The 20,769-nt window shown below is 40.2% G+C and overlaps 1 protein-coding gene across 1 annotated transcript in view; it reads left to right on the top strand.

Annotated features, from left to right (window-relative positions):
* The first annotated feature begins 5,461 nt into the window (after window positions 1–5,461).
* The window catches only part of MAP3K13 (mitogen-activated protein kinase kinase kinase 13), a 38,611-nt gene continuing 23,303 nt past the window's right edge, over window positions 5,462–20,769 (top strand). Inside the window, exons 1-3 of the mRNA XM_028101015.1 lie at window positions 5,462–5,936; window positions 12,708–12,891; window positions 17,095–17,286. Of these exons, the coding sequence (XP_027956816.1) occupies window positions 5,462–5,936; window positions 12,708–12,891; window positions 17,095–17,286 (851 nt within the window). The remainder of the gene's footprint in view (window positions 5,937–12,707; window positions 12,892–17,094; window positions 17,287–20,769) is intronic.

Genomic DNA, 20,769 nt, shown 5'->3' with positions numbered 1-20,769 from the left:
TCGGGTTTTTTGATGGCTGCATAATATTCCATTGTATATATACACCACATCTTCTTTATCCATTCATCTGTTGATGGACATCTTGGCTCTTTCCATAGTTTGGCTATTGTAGACATTGCTGCTATAAACATTGGAGTGCACGTACCCCTTCGCGTCACTATATTTGTATCTTTGGGGTAAATACCCAGTAGTGCAATTGCTGGGTCGTACAGTAGCTCTATTTTCAATTTTTTGAGGAACATCCATACTCTTTTCCAGAGAGGCTGCACCAGCTTGCATTCCCACCAACAATGCAAGAGTGTTCCCCTTTCTCCGCATCCCCGCCAACACCTGTCATTCCCTGACTTGTTAATTTTAGCCATTCTGACTGGTGTGAGGTGGTATCTCATTGAGGTTTTGATTTGATGCCAAGCGATGTTTGGGCACTTTTTCATGTGTCTGTTGGCCATTTGGATGTCTTCTTTGGAAAAATGTCTGTTCATGTCTTCTGCCCATTTCTTGATTGGATTATTTGTTCTTTGGGTGTTGAGTTTGATAAGTTCTTTATAGATTTTGGATACTAGCCCTTTATCTGATATCTTTGCAAATATCTTCTCCCATTCTGTAGGTTGTCTTTTGGTTTTGTTGACTGTTTCTTTTGCTGTGCAGAAGCTTTTTATTTTGATGAAGTCCCAAGAGTTCATTTTTGCCCTTGCTTCCCTTGCCTTTGGCAATGTTTCTAGGAAGAAGTTGCTGTGGCTGAGGTCGAAGAGGTTGCTGCCTGTGTTCTCCTCTAGGATTTTGATGGACTCCTATCTCACATTTAGGTCTTTCATCATTTTGAGTCTATTTTTGTGTGTGGTATAAGGAAATGGTCCAGTTTCATTTTTCTGCATGTGGCTGCTTGACTTCCTTTCTTCTGTGGGTCTCAAATCATCTTCCTTTCAGAGGTTCGTCTCAAATCCTACCTCTTTCATTCAGCCTGAGTGAACTACTCTAGTCCCCATTACTGTTTGCCCTCTGCACAGCTCTGTATAACAGAACACAGCACATTTGTCATGGGGGGAAGGGAGAGGAGGAGGCAATTCCTTCCATGTAATTATTAACTCCTTAAGTAGTTTATAAGCTTTGAAAGGAAGGAACTGTGTCTTACAGAGACTACATGTGTCGGTAAGAGAGAGAGTTTTGGAATTAGAAAAAATAATCTGGTATTCAATCTTGGCTCCATGACCTTTAGCAAAATACCTCTCTGTAGACCTCAGTTTTTGTGAAGACTAGGCATAATGATTCCATGCCCTGACTTCCTTGCCACAGGGATCAAGATCATAGCCCACAGGGGTGCCTGGGTGGCTCAGTCGGTTAAGTGACTGCCTTCGGCTCGGGTCATAATCCTGGAGTCCTGGGATCGAGTCCCACATCGGGCTCCTGGCTTGGCAAGGAGCCTGTTTCTCCCTCTGACCCTCTCCCCTCTCATGCTGTTTCTCACTCTCTCTCTCTCTCAAATAAATAAATAAAATCTTTAAAAAAAAAATCATAGCCCACAGCACTTTATTAACCTGTGAAGCACTCTAAGGAAGCAAGGGGTTATTATAAGAGGTGCTATGGTGTTATAAAAAAGGCAAGGGAATTTGGGGATCTGAATTTTGAGTTATATTTGTATTTCTGCTCTACCACTTACCCAGTTTATGACCTTAAAAAGTTTTTTATTTCTTTGTAAAATGAGAATGGCACTATTACAAGGATTATAGTGCTGGTGCTGACTTACACACCAATTTGTAAGAGCCAATTGAAACTTTGCAAGTAGGTTACTAAACTATTATTAGCTTGAAATCTGCCATGGTGGGAGTCTTTATACCAGAGAAATCAGTAAACACTACAAATCAGAGTGTCCTGGTGGGTTTTTTTTTTTCTTCCTTTTTTTGGTTTTGTTTTCTGCAGAGCTGTTTTACCAGTATATTGCTGATTATGCATGCTGGTCTATGTAAGTTGTAAGACACTTTGTCTCATTTATCATTAGAAGTAGTAATTGTAACAGTAATGCTTTGTATCCACAGAACTTAGCTTAGTGCAAAGCACAGCTCCTAGTATCTATTTAATAAGTATATTTTTAATTTAACTTGGGTTCACCCTTGTATTATTTTGATACTTCTGCCCTGAGCTAAAGGAGCACTCCCATCCCATCCTCCCAAATCCCTCTCTACAAAGTGTCTTTTTAAAATCAGGTAACATAAATAAAAGCCTGGTACAGTGCATTAACACACACAATAGGACTTGAACCCTCCATCTCTGTAACTGAGCTAAATACCTTTTTTCCAAACCTTTCTTTCTTCTGATATTTCCTATTTCAGTTAATGATGTTGCCCATCTATCCGTTATCCCAAGTAAGTTATCTGAAAGTCTTCTTCCCTTTTCCCTTTTCCTTACGCACACCCAGGTCTAATCAATCACTAGACCTTGCTTATTCTGCCTCCTCAGCCTTTCCCCTCCTCCTCGTTACCGCTGCTCCTGCCTTGGTTCAGGCCCTCATCATTCCCACCTGAACTCTTCCTCCTAAGTGACATCTTGACTTTCAGTGTTTCCCCTTCCATCCAACCTCTACTTCTATGGATGTAATTTTAAATTACAAATTTGAGGGGCGCCTAGGGGGCTCGGTCAGTTAAGTGTCTGCCTTCGGCTCAGGTCATGATCCCGGGGTCCTGATCTGGGGATCAGCCCTGCGTCGCATGGGGCTTCCTGCTCAGCAGGGAGTCTCTTCCTTCTGCCCCGTCCCCCGCGTGCATGCCTGCGTGCTCTCTCAAAATCTTTTAAAAATAAATTAATTAATTAAAAATTTGGCCAAATCACTCCCTCGATTAAAATTTCTTAATGGCTTTCTATTGTCTTGAGGATAAAAATCCAAAAACTTTAGTTTGTCATCTGGGTCCACCACATTCTGACCTTTGGCTGCCTTTTATAAGAGTTATCTCCTGCTGCTCCCCAATACTTCCTGCAATGTCTAGTCTCACTTTTACCTGGTTTACCCTCCAACCCAAACAACATTTCCTCTATGACTTCTCTGGACGTATTTGATGTTTGTTTTTCTGAGCTCCTGTAGCACCTTGGTCATGTCTGTGTACCATATATCTAACCATGCGGCTCTTATTATCAATTGGTCTTTCCCTCTAGATTGTAAGTTCCTATAGAGTAGAAGCCTATGTACCATTCATTAATTCCTAACACATTGCGTAGCATATAATAGGAGCTCAATACATATTTACATGAATGAATGAGACTTCAAAGGATAGGGTGTTTTCATTGGTTCATTCATACAAGCTACTCATAGGGTATGGCAATGAAAAAAAAAAACGCTTAAAATTTGGATCTCAGTAATTCAGATGAGAAATTAATAACATAGGGGTAGTTTCTTTTTATCCATAACCCCCAGTCTGGGATACTATACCCCCGTCACCTTCAGGATAAAATCCAAGCCTTTTAGCCTAGCATACAAATCTTCTTATAAAATGGTCCCTGACTGTCTTTTTTTTTTTTTTTTAGAAAATTTTTAAAAGATTTTATGTGTTCATTTGAGAAAGAGTGTGAGAGAGAAAGAGAACACAAGCAGGGGGAGAGGCAGACAGGGAGAGAGAAGCAGACTCCCCACGGAGCCCGACGTGGGGCTCTATCCCCCGACATAGAGATCATGACCTGAGCCAAAGGCAGAGGTTTAACCATCTGAGCTACCCAAGTGCCCCTGGTTCCTGACTTTCTCTCCTTTCTTATCTTTCTCTCTGTATATGCATATAACCCTGCATTCCAGCCACTTCAATTGGTCATATATTCCATAGTCTTTCATGCATCCTTGCCCTTGTTCATACTTTCTCCACATCTGTGGTATCCTCTCCCTCTTCTCTCGCTCACCCCTTTCCTGCCAACCCGATGAGGTTCTACACTTCTAACACTGATCGGTAGTTACCACCTTTGGGCAGCTAGCCCTGAAAGTATCCCTCCCTCTTCTGTGCTCGCAGAGCACTTGGTTGATTCATGATAAGCACTGTACTGTCAGTCATTGTTGGTCTGTTTCTTGCCCCCTCTATAAAGTGAGATTCTCTTTATACCCTGGTTCCTATTAAACATATTCTAAATGTTTAATTCAGAGTGAAGGAAGAAATAACTATTATGTAGGGATTTGTAAAGAAAGTAAATTTCTGACATACAATGAATAAATTTAAGATTAAATTTGCACGAACTGGCCAATCTAGACAATTCCGTGTCTTTATTTTCAGAGGTTGGGTGGCCCTGAGAAATTGGTGCTAATGGACAGATCAGAAGCAAAGAATAAGTTTAAAGCACCGGGGCTTAGTTTGTTGCCCCAGATTTGGTGCATTACAGTAAAAACAGATTTTATATCTTAGGAATTTGTGTTGTCACATACACAAGACATTTACCTACATGACTTAATGAATACCTTAGGAAGTAAAACAATGCCCCAGGAGAAAAAACACTAAAGAAAAAAGAAAAAATATGAGCAGGATATTGTTCCTAATAAAACAATGCTTATCAAGACATTTAATTTCTCTTTGGGAAGGGAAACTTTTTTTAATATTTTTTAATATTTATCAGTCTGTTTAGGCTGCTGTAACAAAAATACCATAGACTAGATGGCTCAGACAACAAATACGTATTTCTCACAGTTCTAGAGGCTGGGAAGTCCAAGATCAAGGCACTAGCATATTTGACATGTCTGTGAGGGCTCCGCCCTTATGACCTAATCACTTTCCAAAGGCCCCACTTCCAAATACTATCACATTGGGGATTGGGTTTCAGCATATGAATTTTGGAGCAAGGGGACACAACCCCATTCACTCTATAGCAACATATTAATGCAGAATGCTTGGAAGAAACCCCTCCCAAATCTAACCACCTAGACCTAACCGTAGTTAATAGTGAACAATAGTTAATTCTTGGGATATATTCTTCCAGTGTTTTTTCTTGTGTATGTGTCCGTGTGTCCTTTCCAGTAAAAGGTGGGGGCTGGGTGAAACAGGTGATGGGGATTAAGGAGGACACTTGTGATGAGCACCAGGTAATGTATGGAAGTGTCGAATCACTATATTGTCCCCTGATACTAATATTACACTGTATGTTCACTGGAATTTAAAAACTAAAAAATTGTAAGAGTTTGTGTTGTATATATTGTTCTCACCTATTTTTTATATTAACATGTCATGAACGTTTTCTCAGGTTCGTAAATACTCTTTTACAACATGATCTGTAATTGCTGCATAGTATTCCACCATTTGGATGTATACCGACGTTCAACCAACCCCCATTTTTCAGTGTTTTTGTTATTATAAACAGAAGTGCGGTAGTGTGGGTGACTAAAAGAAGGGTGATCTCATGTCCTCCTATCTTCCCCAGGTTTTGGAGCCCTCTCTTCCATCAGAATTCTGTCCCAATAATCCTCTGAGTGTCATCTCAGGACCCTGGGCACACTCATGGCACCATGGCCAACCCTCAGGAGCCCCTGAGCTGCTCCTCTTCCTCACACTTACCCTCGAGTGAAAGCAGAAACTCCAACGGACTCCAAGATGAACTCACACCTGTGGGGAGCCACCCATCACCCAAGCTCCTTAAGGACCAGCAGGAAAAGAGGGTGGTACAAACAGAGCTGACCGAGAGCATGAACTGCCCCATCACCACAACAGTGTTGACAAGCGTGAGTGAGGATTCCAGGGACCAGTTTGAGAACAGCGTTCTTCAGCTAAGGGAACAAGATGAATCAGAGATGGCCATGTCTCAGGGGAACAGTAACACCATGGATGGAGAGAGCACAAGTGGAACTGAAGACATCAAGATTCAGTTCAGCAGGTCGGGCAGCGGCAGTGGTGGGTTTCTGGAAGGACTGTTTGGATGCTTAAGGCCTGTCTGGAATATCATTGGCAAGGCATATTCCACTGATTACAAATTACAGCAGCAAGGTAAGGTAGAGTGTGGACCTGGGAAATAGTCCCTGTGTAGACACATCACCACCATTCACTGGATAACCTTTGACTAAAACCCTAGTGCCCGATGAATACCCTATACCAATCTCCTATAAACCTTCTGACTGGAACAGATTCACATTTGGTTGGTCTTTTCTGGCCAAAGCCCATCTTTTGGAGCTGTCCAGTCTAGGGGTGTCAAGTAGAGTACATAGAAGACAATCTACAGTGTTAATGAGGAAGAAAATGTTAGAGCTCCTGTTCCTTGTATCATCATTTTAAGTTTCTATTTTCATGCATGTTTTCATATATATTTGGTATTTTAATAAAGTTGTGCAGATACATAACTTATAAATAAATCACCTAGTGCATGTTTAGAAAATTTTTTTTTATTGAAAGTTCATGCAATCAAAAAGTCTGATGGCCACTGGATTAACTCAAAACCAGACAGACGCCAAGTGGTTCTCTGCCTAAAGCTTGGGCCCTGGTTTAGCTTGTAGTAAAAAGGAATCATTTTCTTACAGCCCAGGCACAGAAAGCTCACATTGTGAGGAAAGAACAAATACACAACCAATCTTGAGAAGCATTATTATGTCTAGATTCCACAGCTTTTTAAAAAGTAACTCCCATCGCGGTGTAACATGCATATTCATATATACCAATTCAAGCATTATGCTTCTGAAGGAAAGAGAACACATGGCCCTAGTGTTCTTTATAACTTCATTTATATTCTTTAAAAGAATTTTTTTCTTCCTGATAGCAAAAGTAATATATGAGGTTAGGTTGGAATATACAGGTAAGTTTCCCCCCAAAGTAAAAATATTTATCTATGATCCTCAGTCTTCACTATTAATGTTTTTGGTATATATTATGTTAGTCTTATTACGTGTGTGTCCTTTAAAAAAAAAAAAAACAGAGTCAAACTATTTCATTATGCCTTTTCGCTTCACATTTTGAACATTTCCCATATCATGAAATAGATTTCTTTAAGCAATCCTCTATTCCTTGGCAATTTGTTATTTTTAGTGATCATATGCTATACTGCAATGAACATCTGTTTATTACTTAATTTTCACACATACCCTTAGTTATGTCTGTGATCATTCTTATTATATCTTTGATTTCCTTAAGATAAGTTTTTAGAAGACAAATGGTTGAGTTAAAATGGTTCATGCCTTTTTAAGGCTTTTGATACATATATTTGTAGCCTTATGTAAATGATTCCATTGTTAACAGTTCTCTCATCAAGAAATTTTGGAAAGGACCAGAAATGTAGACCAGAAATGAGATTCTGTCTTATTTACTTTATATCTGAATGTTGGACTCTGTGACCCTCTCCTAAAAATATATTCACTTTGGGGCGCCTGGGTGGCTCAGTCGGTTGAGCGTCTGACTTTGGCTCAGCTCATTATCTGGGAGTCCTGGGATCAAGCCCCACATCGGGGAGCCTGCTTCTCCCTCTCCCTCTGCCCCCCCCCTGCTCGTGAGCTCTTTATCTCAAGCAAATAAATAAAAATCTTTTTAAAAATTAAATATATATATATATATATACATATATTCATATCTTTCAGTCGAGACTGTTGACAGCTTTTCCACAACAGCCTGTCAACCTCAGGCACTGTTGACCACTTTTCTCGTGCATTCTATTTTTCTGATTTCTGAAATATTTTCTCTTAAACCAATACCTCTCTTAAACCTCTCCCTCTATACCCTTTCCCAGTATGTGTATTGGATTTGCTGGTAAATCAAATGATCCCAGGTGTGCTTTCCCGGATTTGTCAATCATAGCATCCATTCCTGTACATGCAGAAATTCTTTGTGTCCCTGGGGTTGGTCTGTCTGTCTGTCTCACTGTCTTTCATACATCCTCCCGTCCCATCCGTCCTGCACATTCCACCCTTCTTTCCCCCTCTGTGGTCTTGAGGTTTCAAGAAATTAAAAAGTTGTTCCTTGTCACACAAAGGTTGGGGGTTTCAATGTTAAAACAGTATTATTATTTTAAAAATTGGGAATTAAGATAAGCACAAAGAGGAAAATAAAAAATAACCTGTTATCCCACAACCCAGGGATAACCACCCTTAGTTTATTATTTTTTAAAAAGTTCCCTCTCCTCTGCTGAGACACAAAACCTACTAATATCTGCTTATGTGATAAAATTGCATTTGGCTTTTAGAGTCTTAACTTGTCCAGTCTAATAATTATTTTGGTGGTAATTTGGAGATCTCAGGATACAAATGCAGCATCGAGGTTCAGGCTCATAAAGAGGGGCAGCAGACACATCCTATGTGTCTGTCAAAAGGACTTTTCAAATTTGGGGGGCGGGGGATGTGCCTGGGTGGCTCAGTCTGTTATGTATCTGAATCTCCATCTCAGCTCAGGTCTTGGTCTCAGGGTTGTGAGTTCAAACCCCATAATGGGCGTGGAGCCTACTTAAAAAAAATTTTTTTTAATTGTCCCGTAAACTTGTATTTAATCAATCTTCTGATTGATTATGTGACTGCCAGAAAGGCTTATTTCAAGAGTAAATAAGAAACGGGCGTGGTCAGCTTAAGCTTACAAGGCAGCTTATAGCTGCCTAGCCCTTCAGCAGATGACAGGATACCCTACTGTGGGCTGGTGTTGCTGGGGGCCGTGAAAGGGATTCACTGGCCAGAAAATAAGGTAGTTTTTTCCTTGTCAGCTCTGGGATCAGGGAGCTAATCTTTAATCCTGGATTACAGTCAGCCAAAGGATAGCACACAGAACAGATGTGTCTCTGCATTTGGTACTTATGAGGAAACTTCACTTGATTTTTCAAAAATTTTAATGACATCTTCATCTCCCATTTAGTATGTTGGTAGTGAAATCCAACTAAGGTAGTATGTGTAGTTGAAATTTTTTACTGCCAAATAGTTCCCAGTCCTAAAGCAAGTATTATATCATAGGCATGTCTGAATACAAACAAAGGAGAACTTATGCCTTAAAAGTGGGTGGGCATGGGGCTTTTTCTCAGTCTTAGAGATCATGGTAAATATTGGAATTAAGATAATAGTCATAGTGATGACTCAGAAGATAGAAGCTGGGGAAGAGTACCAATGGACAGGTATAAAAGCAGAAAGTCTGGGATTAACCCTGGAGTGAACACAGCCAGGTTCCATTGTTACATCATTATCTTGCTGTCAGTTATCAGGGCCCCCAGTTTTGCACATCCTCATTGCTAACATTCTTTTTTCTTTTTCTTTTTTTTAGATTTTTATTTATTTATTTATTTGAGAGAGAGAGAGAGAAACAGCATGAGAGGGGAGATGGTCAGAGGGAGAAGCGGGCTCCCCGCTGAGCAGGGAGTCCGATGTGGGGCTCCATCCCAGGACCCCAGGATCATGACCTGAGCCGAAGGCAGACGCTTAATGACTGAGCCACCCAGGCGCCCCATAAAATACAAAGTCTTTTGAAAAAACATTCTCTTAATATGTGTCAAAGAAACAGAAAACTCCTTCAAATTTATGAGGACTATGAGACCCCCGACAGATAAATGCACAAAGTATAAATGCGCCAATTCATGCAGAGCAGATGTGAGCATTAAACAAATGTGGAGAAAATATTCTACTTCACTGGCAATTAAAGTAGTGCAAACTTGGGGTGCCTGGATGGCACAGTCGGTTGAGTGTCCGACTCTTGGTTTCAGCTCAGGTGGTGATCTCTGTGTTGGGAGATTGAGCCGTGCGTTGGGCTCCCTGCTTGGTGAGGAGGCTGCTTGGGATTCTCTCCCTCTCCCTCTGCCCCCATGCTCGCTCGCTCTCTCTCAAATAAATAAATAAAGTAGTGCAAGCTTATAAAACATTACTTTACACCTAAATAACTTAGAACCCAAAAAACGGTCAACAATATTCATTGCTGGCAAAGTAAAAGGGACACACTCATGCATTACTACTGTCAGCAAAAACTAGCGAAGCCCTTTTGTATGGCAAGTTAGAATGTATAGCAAAAGCCAGGAAACTGTACTCTAACCTAAGAACTGAGTCTGAGGCAATAATATAAAGAAAGAAAAAAGTATCAAATTTAAGCCAGCAAACAAAAAGATGGAAAGACTTAAGTACAGAAAAGGTGAAAGGGTTCAGTAAACTACTATTAAGGCTTATAATGAAAACTGTGTATACGTGGGGAATACACAATACATGAGAAAAGTAGAAAAGATTATGTGTCACCTACAACTTCCACATAACTGCACACATATGAGCAAAGACTGGAAGAGAAGATAATGAATATGGAATGGGATTGCAGATAAAATACTTTATTTTCTAATATTTGCTGGTGTTTCTAGCATTTAACAATAAATAAAGATTGAGTAAATAGGGAGAAACACCCAAAGAGGTCTAATTTTGGTATTTTAGTAGTTATGAAAAATGAGGATAACTTGGGCTTTTATAAAGTTTTTCAGAAAAATAGTGCCCAGGATGTTCTTGCCCCAGAATCCAGTAATAGTCCTTTTATTTGGTCCCGGAATGGCCAAAGTAATACTGTGTCTAGTTCTTCACCAGACCTCTCCCAAGTAAAACCCTCTGACGGTAGGCCATCGATACCTGGGTCCTGTGTGTGCTACACAGATAAGCCTGCGGGGATGAAAGTGGGACTGCGTGAGACACTTTGCACTTGTCAGTCATTCGAAGCCAGAAAGATCCTCAAAGCAGTCAAGCCCGTAACTCACTCTTTCCTCCCGCATCTCCCCTGGTATCATTTGTTTATTCGGTGAGTTCGTGTTTGTGAGCTATTTGTATTTTAGGGAAATTTGTTTTTATGTAGCGTCTATCTAATTTCAATAGAGCAGATATCTTTAATCGGCTCAGAGCAGAAGAATGGGTTAAATATCTATGCTGTCAAACACCCTCACTATAATTTGTTCTGCTCTATGTCATCCTCTCTGGAAGGTCATGTTTTAACCACTGTAATGAGAAGCCACATTTTATTAAGAATCTACAGGATTTATTTTCTCTCAAGTTTGAGAAAATGAGAGAAGAGGGAAATGTAGTTCCCTCCTAGGTACTGATGACCTCTTTCTGCTGCTTCATCACCGTAGTAGATGTGAGTTGATTTGCTTTCAAGACCAGAATATCTTCAAAGCTGACTCAACACTATCTTGTTCAGTATTCTGCAAACAGTGACCTTTTAGTGATTGGTGATCTAATGAAAATCCCCCATAACCTTTAACATTGTCATTATCCTCCCCTCACTCTACGGGACTCCTCGTTCTTTGATGTTTATTTCTTACCAGTGTAGTGACAATGCACTGATAACAAGGGGGACAAGGAGAAGAATCAATGGATCATATTCTCCTTTTTAAGTTCCATGAGATTAAACATGTATTGATTGAATTTTTGAAGTGCTTCATTTAAAATAGCATTTTAGGGCACCTGGGTGGCTCAGTTGGTTAAGCGACTGCCTTCGGCTCAGGTCATGATCCTGGAGTCCCGGGATCGAGTCCCACGTCAGGCTCCCTGCTCAGCAGGGAGTCTGCTTCTCCCTCTGACCCTCCCCCCTCTCGTGCTCTCTCTCTCTCATTCTCTCTCTCAAATAAATAAATAAAATCTTTAAAAAAATAAAATAGCATTTTATTCATTATAAAAGTAATACAGACTCATGGTAAAAAAAAATACAGCAAAGGATAAAGAACATAATATGAATCATCAATAATGTCACCACTTAGAAGTGACTCCTATTACTTTTTTGGTGCAAAGAAAATCAAATTCTAAGAAAGAGAGAAACTTGAAAATACTGCATCTATATGAGTAAATCTATTATGGCTAATGACCCTCTCGAGTACTTCGCAAGAGGCAATGTGGTAATAGTGGAGAAAGCACTGTCTCTGGAATCAGCCAGTTGTTGAGTTCTGCCACTTACCAGCTGTGTGACCTTGGGTAAGTTACTTAATCTCCCTGTCTCAGTTTTCTCATCTATAAATAACCATAATAAGGCCAGACTCCCAAGATTGTTGAAAGGATCAACACATGAGATATATAAAGCTTTATGCTAGTGTCTGGCATGTAGTAAGTACTCAATAAAAGGTAAATATTAATATAAGTTTTGTGCATAATTAGGTCCTTGGGAGAGTATTCTTGAAAATTCATTCAGGAAAGATTAATTGAGCATCTACACTAGAAATTCAAAGAGGAATAAAACAACACTGACTTACAATGGGTAATGGAATAGGGATCGTGGTATAGAGACAAATAAGTGGATTGAAGAACATGCAAGCTTGAGGTGAGGAAGTGGGGCCGTGGGAATGTCAAGATATGTTTTGTTTGGAGGAGAATATATTGGAGATCTCTGATCTGCTTGATTTCATTGGTTAAAAATTGATACAAACTGGGGCACCTGGGTGGCTCAGTCAGCTAAGCGTCTGCCTTCAGCTCAGGTCATGATCCCAGAGTCTTGGGATCCAGCCCCACATCCACGTCGGATTCCCCACTCAGCAGGGAGTCTGCTTCTCCCTCTGACCCTCCCCCCTTCTCATGCTCTCTCTCTCTCTCTCTCTCTCTCTCTCACTCACTCACTCTCTCTCTCTCAAATAAATAAAATCTTTAAAGAAAATGATACAAACTAATACATGAGAATATCTGATCTATGGTTCCAAGACCCGTAGGAAGGTTATAACTTTTGGTGAGTTACAGGTGGGAGTCCAAAGGTAGAGATCATTTTGGGTGATGTTGAAGGTACCTTCGGAGTGGCCTTGTAGAACGGTCCCTCAGCAAATCCCGAGATATCTCTAAGTTTGTTTCTCGCTTGTGTGCCTAGATACTTGGGAGGTGCCATTTGAGGAGATCTCAGAGCTGCAGTGGCTGGGTAGTGGAGCCCAAGGAGCTGTCTTCTTGGGCAAGTTCCGAGCGGAGGAGGTGGCCATCAAGAAAGTGAGAGAACAGAATGAGACGGATATCAAGCATTTGAGGAAGTTGAAGCACCCTAACATCATCGCTTTCAAGTAGGTCAAGGCTTTTTTTTTTTTTTTAAGAAATAGATTTTCTTTCTCCCAATATCTACATATGAGTTCCTGCTTTGAAAGACATATGGAAAATACTCTATAGACTTAGTACTGGGCTAGGTATTTTGGGAGGGCACCAAAGAGCAATTAAATGAAGGTCGTGTCTTTAAGAATCGTATAATCTGGTAGTTCTTTTCGCCAGAGCACACCCTTCTTGGAAAGGATGTACATGGGACAGAGAGGGAGCGATGGATTCTTACCAAGCAATCATATCTGATGAATCAACCTCATTCATCAGTGGGATGATGGAGGTCACTCTGAGATAACCTGCCCATCTGAAAATTCAGTTAAGAAAACAAAGCTGATATCTAAAGTGATCATAGAACAATTAGTCCCTGTGTTAACAGAGAGGAATTTTTTTTTATTAGTTTCTATTAGCCTCCCTTCTTAAATATGAACTTGTAATAAGAGGCACCTTCAGAGTGTTTCTCCCTGCCTCAGGTTTTGCTAGATCCCTTTTCAAGTAATGCCAAACACTCAGCTTTCTAAGTCTAATGACACTGGAATACTGATGAGTTATATGCTATGTTCATTCCACAATGTAGTTGTTTTCAAGAGTGTATGAACGTATCGTTCTAGTTCAGACTGTTATTTTCGTAATACTGGCGGGGATCACTAGCAAAAGGGGAGGCACAAAGGTACATTTGTGGCAGTCCCCAAACCTGACAGTGCTGAGCTCTAACTATGTGTAATCTCTTCTGCCTGTACCTTCCCCTTGAGGTCCCTCTCTTGCCAGGTTTTAAATTCTGCCCTAGCCTGAAATGAATGATGAGTGGCTTTACAGGAGGGAAGGTGAAGAACAGGAAAGCTAGTCTTCAGGTGGAATGACAGTTTAGAAACTAGAGCTTCTTGATACATTTGACATATATGTATTTCAGTCCTGGAAAATAGTATGACTGATGAGGCTACCACTAAAAGAGGAATAATTTACAAATTCCCCTTCCCAAAACTAAGAGGAACTTCTCCCAGCCCCCAAGACGGATCCTCTCTCGATAAAACTCTCATTATAAAGGTAAACATGTCATGGGATCATTTTTGATTGGAATCACATCCCTAAAGTAAGGAATAGAAATCTTGGGGACAGGTTTTGTAGAATGGGTTTAAATGAGTATTGATGTTGAGTTTTGATTCCCTTTATGGAAAGGGAAAGAGATGTGGAAAGGAGAGAAGCATTCAGCTGGGATACTAAATGAAGTGCTTGGACATACCTCCTTGTGGAAGGGACATGCATACAGTGGGCATGGGAGAGAGCTTCAGTTGCCCTCGTGATTCCATCCTTTGTTGCGCTGTTAGGGCCAGGAGGATGTGAGACAAAAATGAAATGCTATAGAGACTAATTATACTCTTTCCAAAGACGATACATTTCAAAAGACAGCAGAAGGATTATTTTTAAGCAGACAGACTATCAGAGACTCACTTCTTTCCTTCATTTTACTTCACTGAGAAAATCATCCCTTCTAGCATCCTACATCCTAAATGGAAGGAAGGGCCTTTCATTTAACTTCTGTTTAACGAAACTCTCAAGCTTCAATCACAAGGACGCTGAGTTTGAGACACAGAATATTCTACAGATTAGCATGGCTTCTTGGCCTCCTGATGTGGGCTGGGCTGTATGTTCCAGGTACGAGGGCTTACCACCAGGATGTCCTGGCAGAAATGTGTCCCAAGAGTATGGGTGTGAGAAGCTTTATTTTTCCTTCCTTCCTTTTCCTTTTTCCTTTTTCCTTGCAACCTGTTCCATACCTCACTCTCCTGACCCTCCTACCTACATGTGCAGTTTTCCACATTTTGGATGAGTACTGCCATGCCAGTGCCCCACTTTTTAGGCTGAAGATGCTTGAATAGTCTTTACCTATACATGGAAACCAATAGCGCGACTGGGTCCCTGGTTCATTACACCACGCTCTTGAGGCTTTGTGCAGTGTTGTGTGCAGCCATCTGTGCCATGAGTTGCTTGGCCAATGAATCATTCAGGACCGTCTGGAAGATACGAAGGCATGGTTAGATTTGAGTGTGTCTCTCTGGATACTGATTGCTGTGCTTACAGCTTCCTTTGAAGTAAGAACCGTGTAGAGAAGGGGAAGTGAAAGAAAAGAATTCTGTATTTTTTTCGTCCAATTTTTTGAAAGCGATCTTTTAGGAAGACCTAATCTGACTGTTCCTAATGGAATTGGGTGCCAAGGGGAAGAAAAGGTGGCAATTAGAAGTGATTAGAGAGCTGCTATTTGTAGCTACTAAGAAGCCTCATCATAGTACACGGTTGATGGAATGATTGCTTCTCATCAGTCAAGAAAGATGAAAAGTACATAACATATCACTGTTACCCCTTTCTCTCTGTTTGCGACAAGTTAAAACAGGGTTGAATAGAATGCTGAGTAGCTTCAAACAAATATTTATTTTGATATTCTTAAGCACATTACATTATTCCTGCCTATTCTGTGTTTTCCTGTAATGAAAATTAAATTGTCTGATTATAGTTGTGGTCTGTCTCTGCTCCACCAAGTGCTCCTAAAAGTCAAGTAACAGAAACTTGAAAAAAATTTTTCATTAGAAATGAAGATGAGAATTCTGGGTAGCTTAGAAAATGATCGGAGAGTAGTAGAAATAGCTCTGTGGCATTTGACAGGCATATCATGGCAGGGAGAATGAAGACTAATTTTACTTCTTCATAACCTGCTGTCCTTGTAGGACTTTCCCATGGTCTCAAGCTATGGCCTCTTCATTCTCTCATCACTTACAGCCGCCCACGAGAGAAGACATGAGTTGGTAGCTGGCTGAGGACTTTAGCTGGGCATCTTGTAGATAGAATACTCTCAACTCCTCTAGAAAGTTTTGAAAGAAGGCATACATACTATTAAGAGATGGGATACCGAGAATTGTATATGTTAATTGTTCTCTTTTCTCATCTTCAGAACAAAAGTGTGAAGTAGAGTTAATTATCACTTTTCTAAGGTAAGGTTGATATAGGAATCCCCAATATGCTTGTGTACACAGAAGTTACAAAGCACGAAGGGAGGGCAGTATGGCATAGTCCGTGGAAAAAGCATAGGCTTTGAAGTTAGACTGGATTTGAATCTAAGCTCTGTCACAGGTGTATTGTCTAGGGAAGGTCACTGTCCCTCTCTGAACCTTACCCGTAGAAATGGAAGAGGGCGTATGTGTTGCACGATGGTTTGGGGGCAGATTAAATCAGACAATTACATAAACATGGAACATTCCTGACAAACAGAAGTTCTTCCATGCTAGTTCCCCTCTTCCTACCCCGTGCACCTGCACATGTTTGTGCAAAGGGTCAGCAGCAAAGAAAGTTAAGGAGAAGTGAAGAAATATTTGTCAAGGACTTGCTGTGAACTTCTAGGCCTTATGGTAGAAAGAAAAGAAATGGAAGACCTTTCCCTTCCAGGAGCCAGTGATCTGTATGGGGAGAGGAAATTTGCATATAAAAAACCGAATGGCTCCCGCGTAGCATAAGAATTTAGAGAAAGATCTTCTTGGACTGGAATCATCAGGAAAGGCTTTGTGGAAGATGTAGGAATTGATGGAAATATAGGCCACATAGAAATAGGTTACATTGTATGATATTTTTATTCTAAACAGAAATGTTTTTTCAAAGACTATATGATATAGAAAATTGACTCTTTTTTTGGTCCTCAGACTAGTTATCTTAAATTTGACTAATTTAAAATTCAACAATTAATAGTAAAAATAGCAATATTTTATTTGAATTCTCTCTGTACGCTATATATAAAACCTTCTATTTAATTTTAAAAGGAAGATACTTCAATTACTCTTAACAATCTAACACAACACAGTACCTCGCCTACACAAGTCTCAGGAAATGTGCTCTTTGTCCCAGAATGGAATGGCCCCAGAGAAAAGCATGGATCCAGCACAACATAGAGATAATCTGGAATGAACAAAAGGAGCTAAAATTGTCCATATGCATAATAGAGAAGCTTGTAGACTAGAGGGGGTTTAATGGTAATTGAAGAATTGGGAAAGATTATGCCTTTTAAAAATAATATGGACAAAGAACTGGTCTTAATCATTAAATTTATTAAATATTCTTAAAATATAAATATGTATACAGGTACATTTGTATGTATGTGTGAATTTATAAACATATTTGTGTTTTCTTGAAAGGGGCGTTTGTACTCAGGCCCCCTGTTACTGCATCATCATGGAATACTGTGCCCACGGACAACTCTATGAGGTGTTGCGAGCCGGCAGGAAGATCACACCTCGATTGCTAGTGGACTGGTCCACGGGAATTGCAAGTGGAATGAATTATTTGCACCTCCATAAAATTATTCATCGTGATCTCAAATCACCTAAGTGAGTTTGGGAGCTAATTTTTCAGCCATTTTGTTTTATTGCTTTGAAATAAGGGAATTTTTATCAAGCATGGTTGTTTTCAGACATCATACTTTCGGTTGAGTTTAAATCGGCACAGTGGGTAATTCTTTTTGCATGTTTTTTGGATTATTGTTGACCAACTTACTTACCTATGTGGCAGATAGCTCCAAGCATTTGACACTAGTTTTCCCTTTGTGTTGCTTTTTAACTGTGCAGCTGTGAAACAAGATTCATTATTAACGGAGGTATTCACTCTCCATCATCCCAGATACTTAATGCCAAACTTTCCCACCTGAAGGCTTGATTTGTTGTGTTAAAAACTGAGTTTCAGAAATGTATGCAATAGGATAAAAATGGATGAATAAGAGACTGAGGCAAAGAGAAAATAACATTAGAACTAAAGCTTGCTCACAAAATGTACGCCACAAGATTCTGTACCATTGGTAGAGGTGGACTGTAGATTTGACTCTGACCTTCCTAGAGTCTAAGCAAAGAAGGAAGTAAATAGTCACAAGGTTCACAGTGTCCATAAGATAATATAAACTGGCTATTTAAGAGAAGCAGAGTTGTTTCTAGTGATCTGTTTTCAAAATGATTCTTTGGCTCTCAATAACCACTTTAAGAGGAGTGTTTATTCGTTTCCCCAGACCACATCAAGGGAAGAAAGGAATTGATAAAATGGTGTATTTCATTATAGCTCCTGTTTTTAAACATTTTTTTTTTATTATTTCTCATCACATTTTGGTTTAGAGAAGCAGAGAGGAATTAACCTTTCTTCAAAAACATGTCTGCGTAGTGCTTTCATGGTTTATGGTATTTTTTTAAATATCCATTATCACATCTGCTTTGATGTTGGCAAAAATTGTGTGGGGATAGTTGCAACAAGCATCATTCTTCTTATTTTAGGTAAGAAACATGGGGGACACCTGGGTGGCTCAGTCGGTTTAGTGTCCGACTCTTGATTTTTGGCTCAGGTCGTGATCTTAGGGTTGTGAGAGGGGCGTGGAGCCTGCTTGTGATTCTCTCTCTTCCTCTGCCCCACTCCCTCCTTCTCCCCTTCTAAAAAAGAAAGAAAAGAAAAAGAAAAATGAGGGCTCAGAGCCCAAAGTCATGGAGCTAGGACTTGAGCCCAGAACTTTTAGACCTAAAGCCCCAGCCTGCATCCTACTCGTCATGTGAAGGTGAGGGATTCACAATGATTTCTGCCTCCTGTCCATGGAAGATACAAATCAGTCCTTGATTATAAACTTCAAAGCAGCTCTCGCTTATCACCCTTTCTCTGCAGTGCTTATCCTAGTCGTTAGCTCCCTGAACAGCCCCCTCCTTGCTTTACTTGCAAATAAACTTTATTATAGTCTTTATTCCATCTGCTCACATTCTTACACAACCTGTTGCTTTTGTCATCCACTACACACACACAAAGGACACAAAATACTTGCCAAAGACCTCTTTGAATGGTCTCCTTCTTAACCATTGTTCCCCTTGAGAATTAACTGTAGAGGAAGAAGTCAGGAAGTTTTAGAATGTATAAAATCACATGCTACTTTCTTTGACTCCTGTCATTTACAGATTAGGGTAATAAGTTACCCAATAAGACTTTCCCTCTGTTATCAGTACTTCCTTGAACTTCCAGCAGCCTTGGCCTCTTTGGGTTTCAAACTAACTTTGAGAAGACAAAGATCAGTCTGGCTTGCTTTAAAGAGAGATTTCATTACCCGCATTAAATCTTAGGCTGTGTGACCCCAGCTTTGTCTCAGGGAAGACTTTACACAAGTTCTAACCTCATGTGCCCTGTAGTCTCTCCCCATGTCCATTCCTTCTTGCCATAGCAGGAGGTCTCCTAGTGACCCGGGCGCCTGGGTGGCTCAGTCGTTAAGTGTCTGCCTTCGGCTCAGGTCATGGTCTCAGGGTCCTGGGATCGAGCCCTCCATCAGGCTCCCTGCTCAGCGGGAAGCCTGCTTCTCCCTCTCCCACACCCCCTGCTTGTGTTCCCTCTCTTGCTGTGTGTCTCTCTCTGTCAAATAAATAAAATCTTAAAAAATAAATAAATAAAATAAAATAAAATGTCTAACCCAACACTCGTCACAGCTTTAAAAAAAAAAAAAAAGTCTCATAGTGAGCAGCACAAAAGAGGCCGAAGAGGAAGCTTCTAGTGTTTTTCTTTCTAGGGGCTTATCACCTTTTCTGACTTTCAGGCTAAATGATACCATCAGCTCTGAAACTATGTCAGATATCCCGTGATATTTAAATCCATATGCATTTTCACCATGACTAAAACCATTAAATCCAAATTTCCAAAGTATGTAAATTTTACATATCAGGTGCAAAACTAGGGGTCGGTTGTGGATGAAGGTATTCTAAAGCAGTTGTAAGCAGAGCCGTTTGGTAACTAGAGAGCCGTGTGATACTGGCATGGAAAGGGACAAATGTGCAGTGAAGGGAGGAGAGAGACTGAGAAGTTTTCTGTTTTCTAGCCACCTCAATTCTGATACCATGAATATCAAGGCTTTTTCTTATTAAGAATAAGTCTCTAGACCATTAAGCCTCTGAAACCCTAACTCATTAACATTCTAAAGTTCTAAACAAGTTATTTCAAGTGAATTCAGTCTAGTTTGTAAGTATACTAATATTTTGAATTAGACTGGTACCAGATGTATTCATCTTTAATGCTAGAAAAGCAATTTCCCTCAGGTCACATTTCAGATAAATACCATAAAAAGGCAAACTTGACTTGTGTGGAATCTACTTAAGCCTAAATTTATTCCAGCTTTTCCTTATCAACATTGCTGGAATCCCAGCATACTTATTAGCCTTTTAATGTAAAAATCCCTATGTGTGATTTTAGTTGGCCATCATTTAAACAGTGTTTTAAAGTAAGTGTTTTTCTTAGTGGTTTGTCTGAGACTGGCAAGGTGGAAACCAATATTTATTGAGCATGGGTGTTTTACATCTCTTATCTTCTTTTAATTCAAGTGAAAATTCCATGAGGCCATTATTATACCCGTAATTCCTTAGCAAAAACTCTTGGAGGATTTCAGAAAGGTAACATAGTGCATTACCTCACACACCAAGAAAGTCTAGGACAACACTCTCTAATGAGCCACAGATGAATAAAATGAGTTTGCTTGATATAGATGAGAAAATATTTATACCCCGTGTTCAGAGTTTTCTGCACGCTTGAATTGTGGGTAAGATTACTGGGACCTGAGGTGTCTCCATCTTACGATGAGAAAGCTGGCTTAGAAGAATCAGGTAGCTTGGCAGAGGTCACAAAGTTAGCAAGCGATGGAGGCTGGATGAGACCAGGGGGAGCTGTGCTGTGTGGCCTCCCCTGTGTGAGTGATGCTCTGTCTAGCGTGTAGCTAATGCCCCCGTGATACTGGAACTAGCAGGCTGAAATCTACAAGGTAGGAGGCAGCACACGAAGTTGCCAATTACTGTCATGATTTGTATTAGTACTAA

This window comes from Eumetopias jubatus, unplaced genomic scaffold (genome assembly GCF_037043125.1).
Source record: "Eumetopias jubatus isolate StellerSeaLion01/CBP00866 unplaced genomic scaffold, mEumJub1_p1.0 scaffold_1, whole genome shotgun sequence".
NCBI lineage: Eukaryota > Metazoa > Chordata > Mammalia > Carnivora > Otariidae > Eumetopias > Eumetopias jubatus.
Note: the sequence above shows the minus strand (reverse complement) of the source record. Positions and strands in the feature narration are given on the sequence as shown.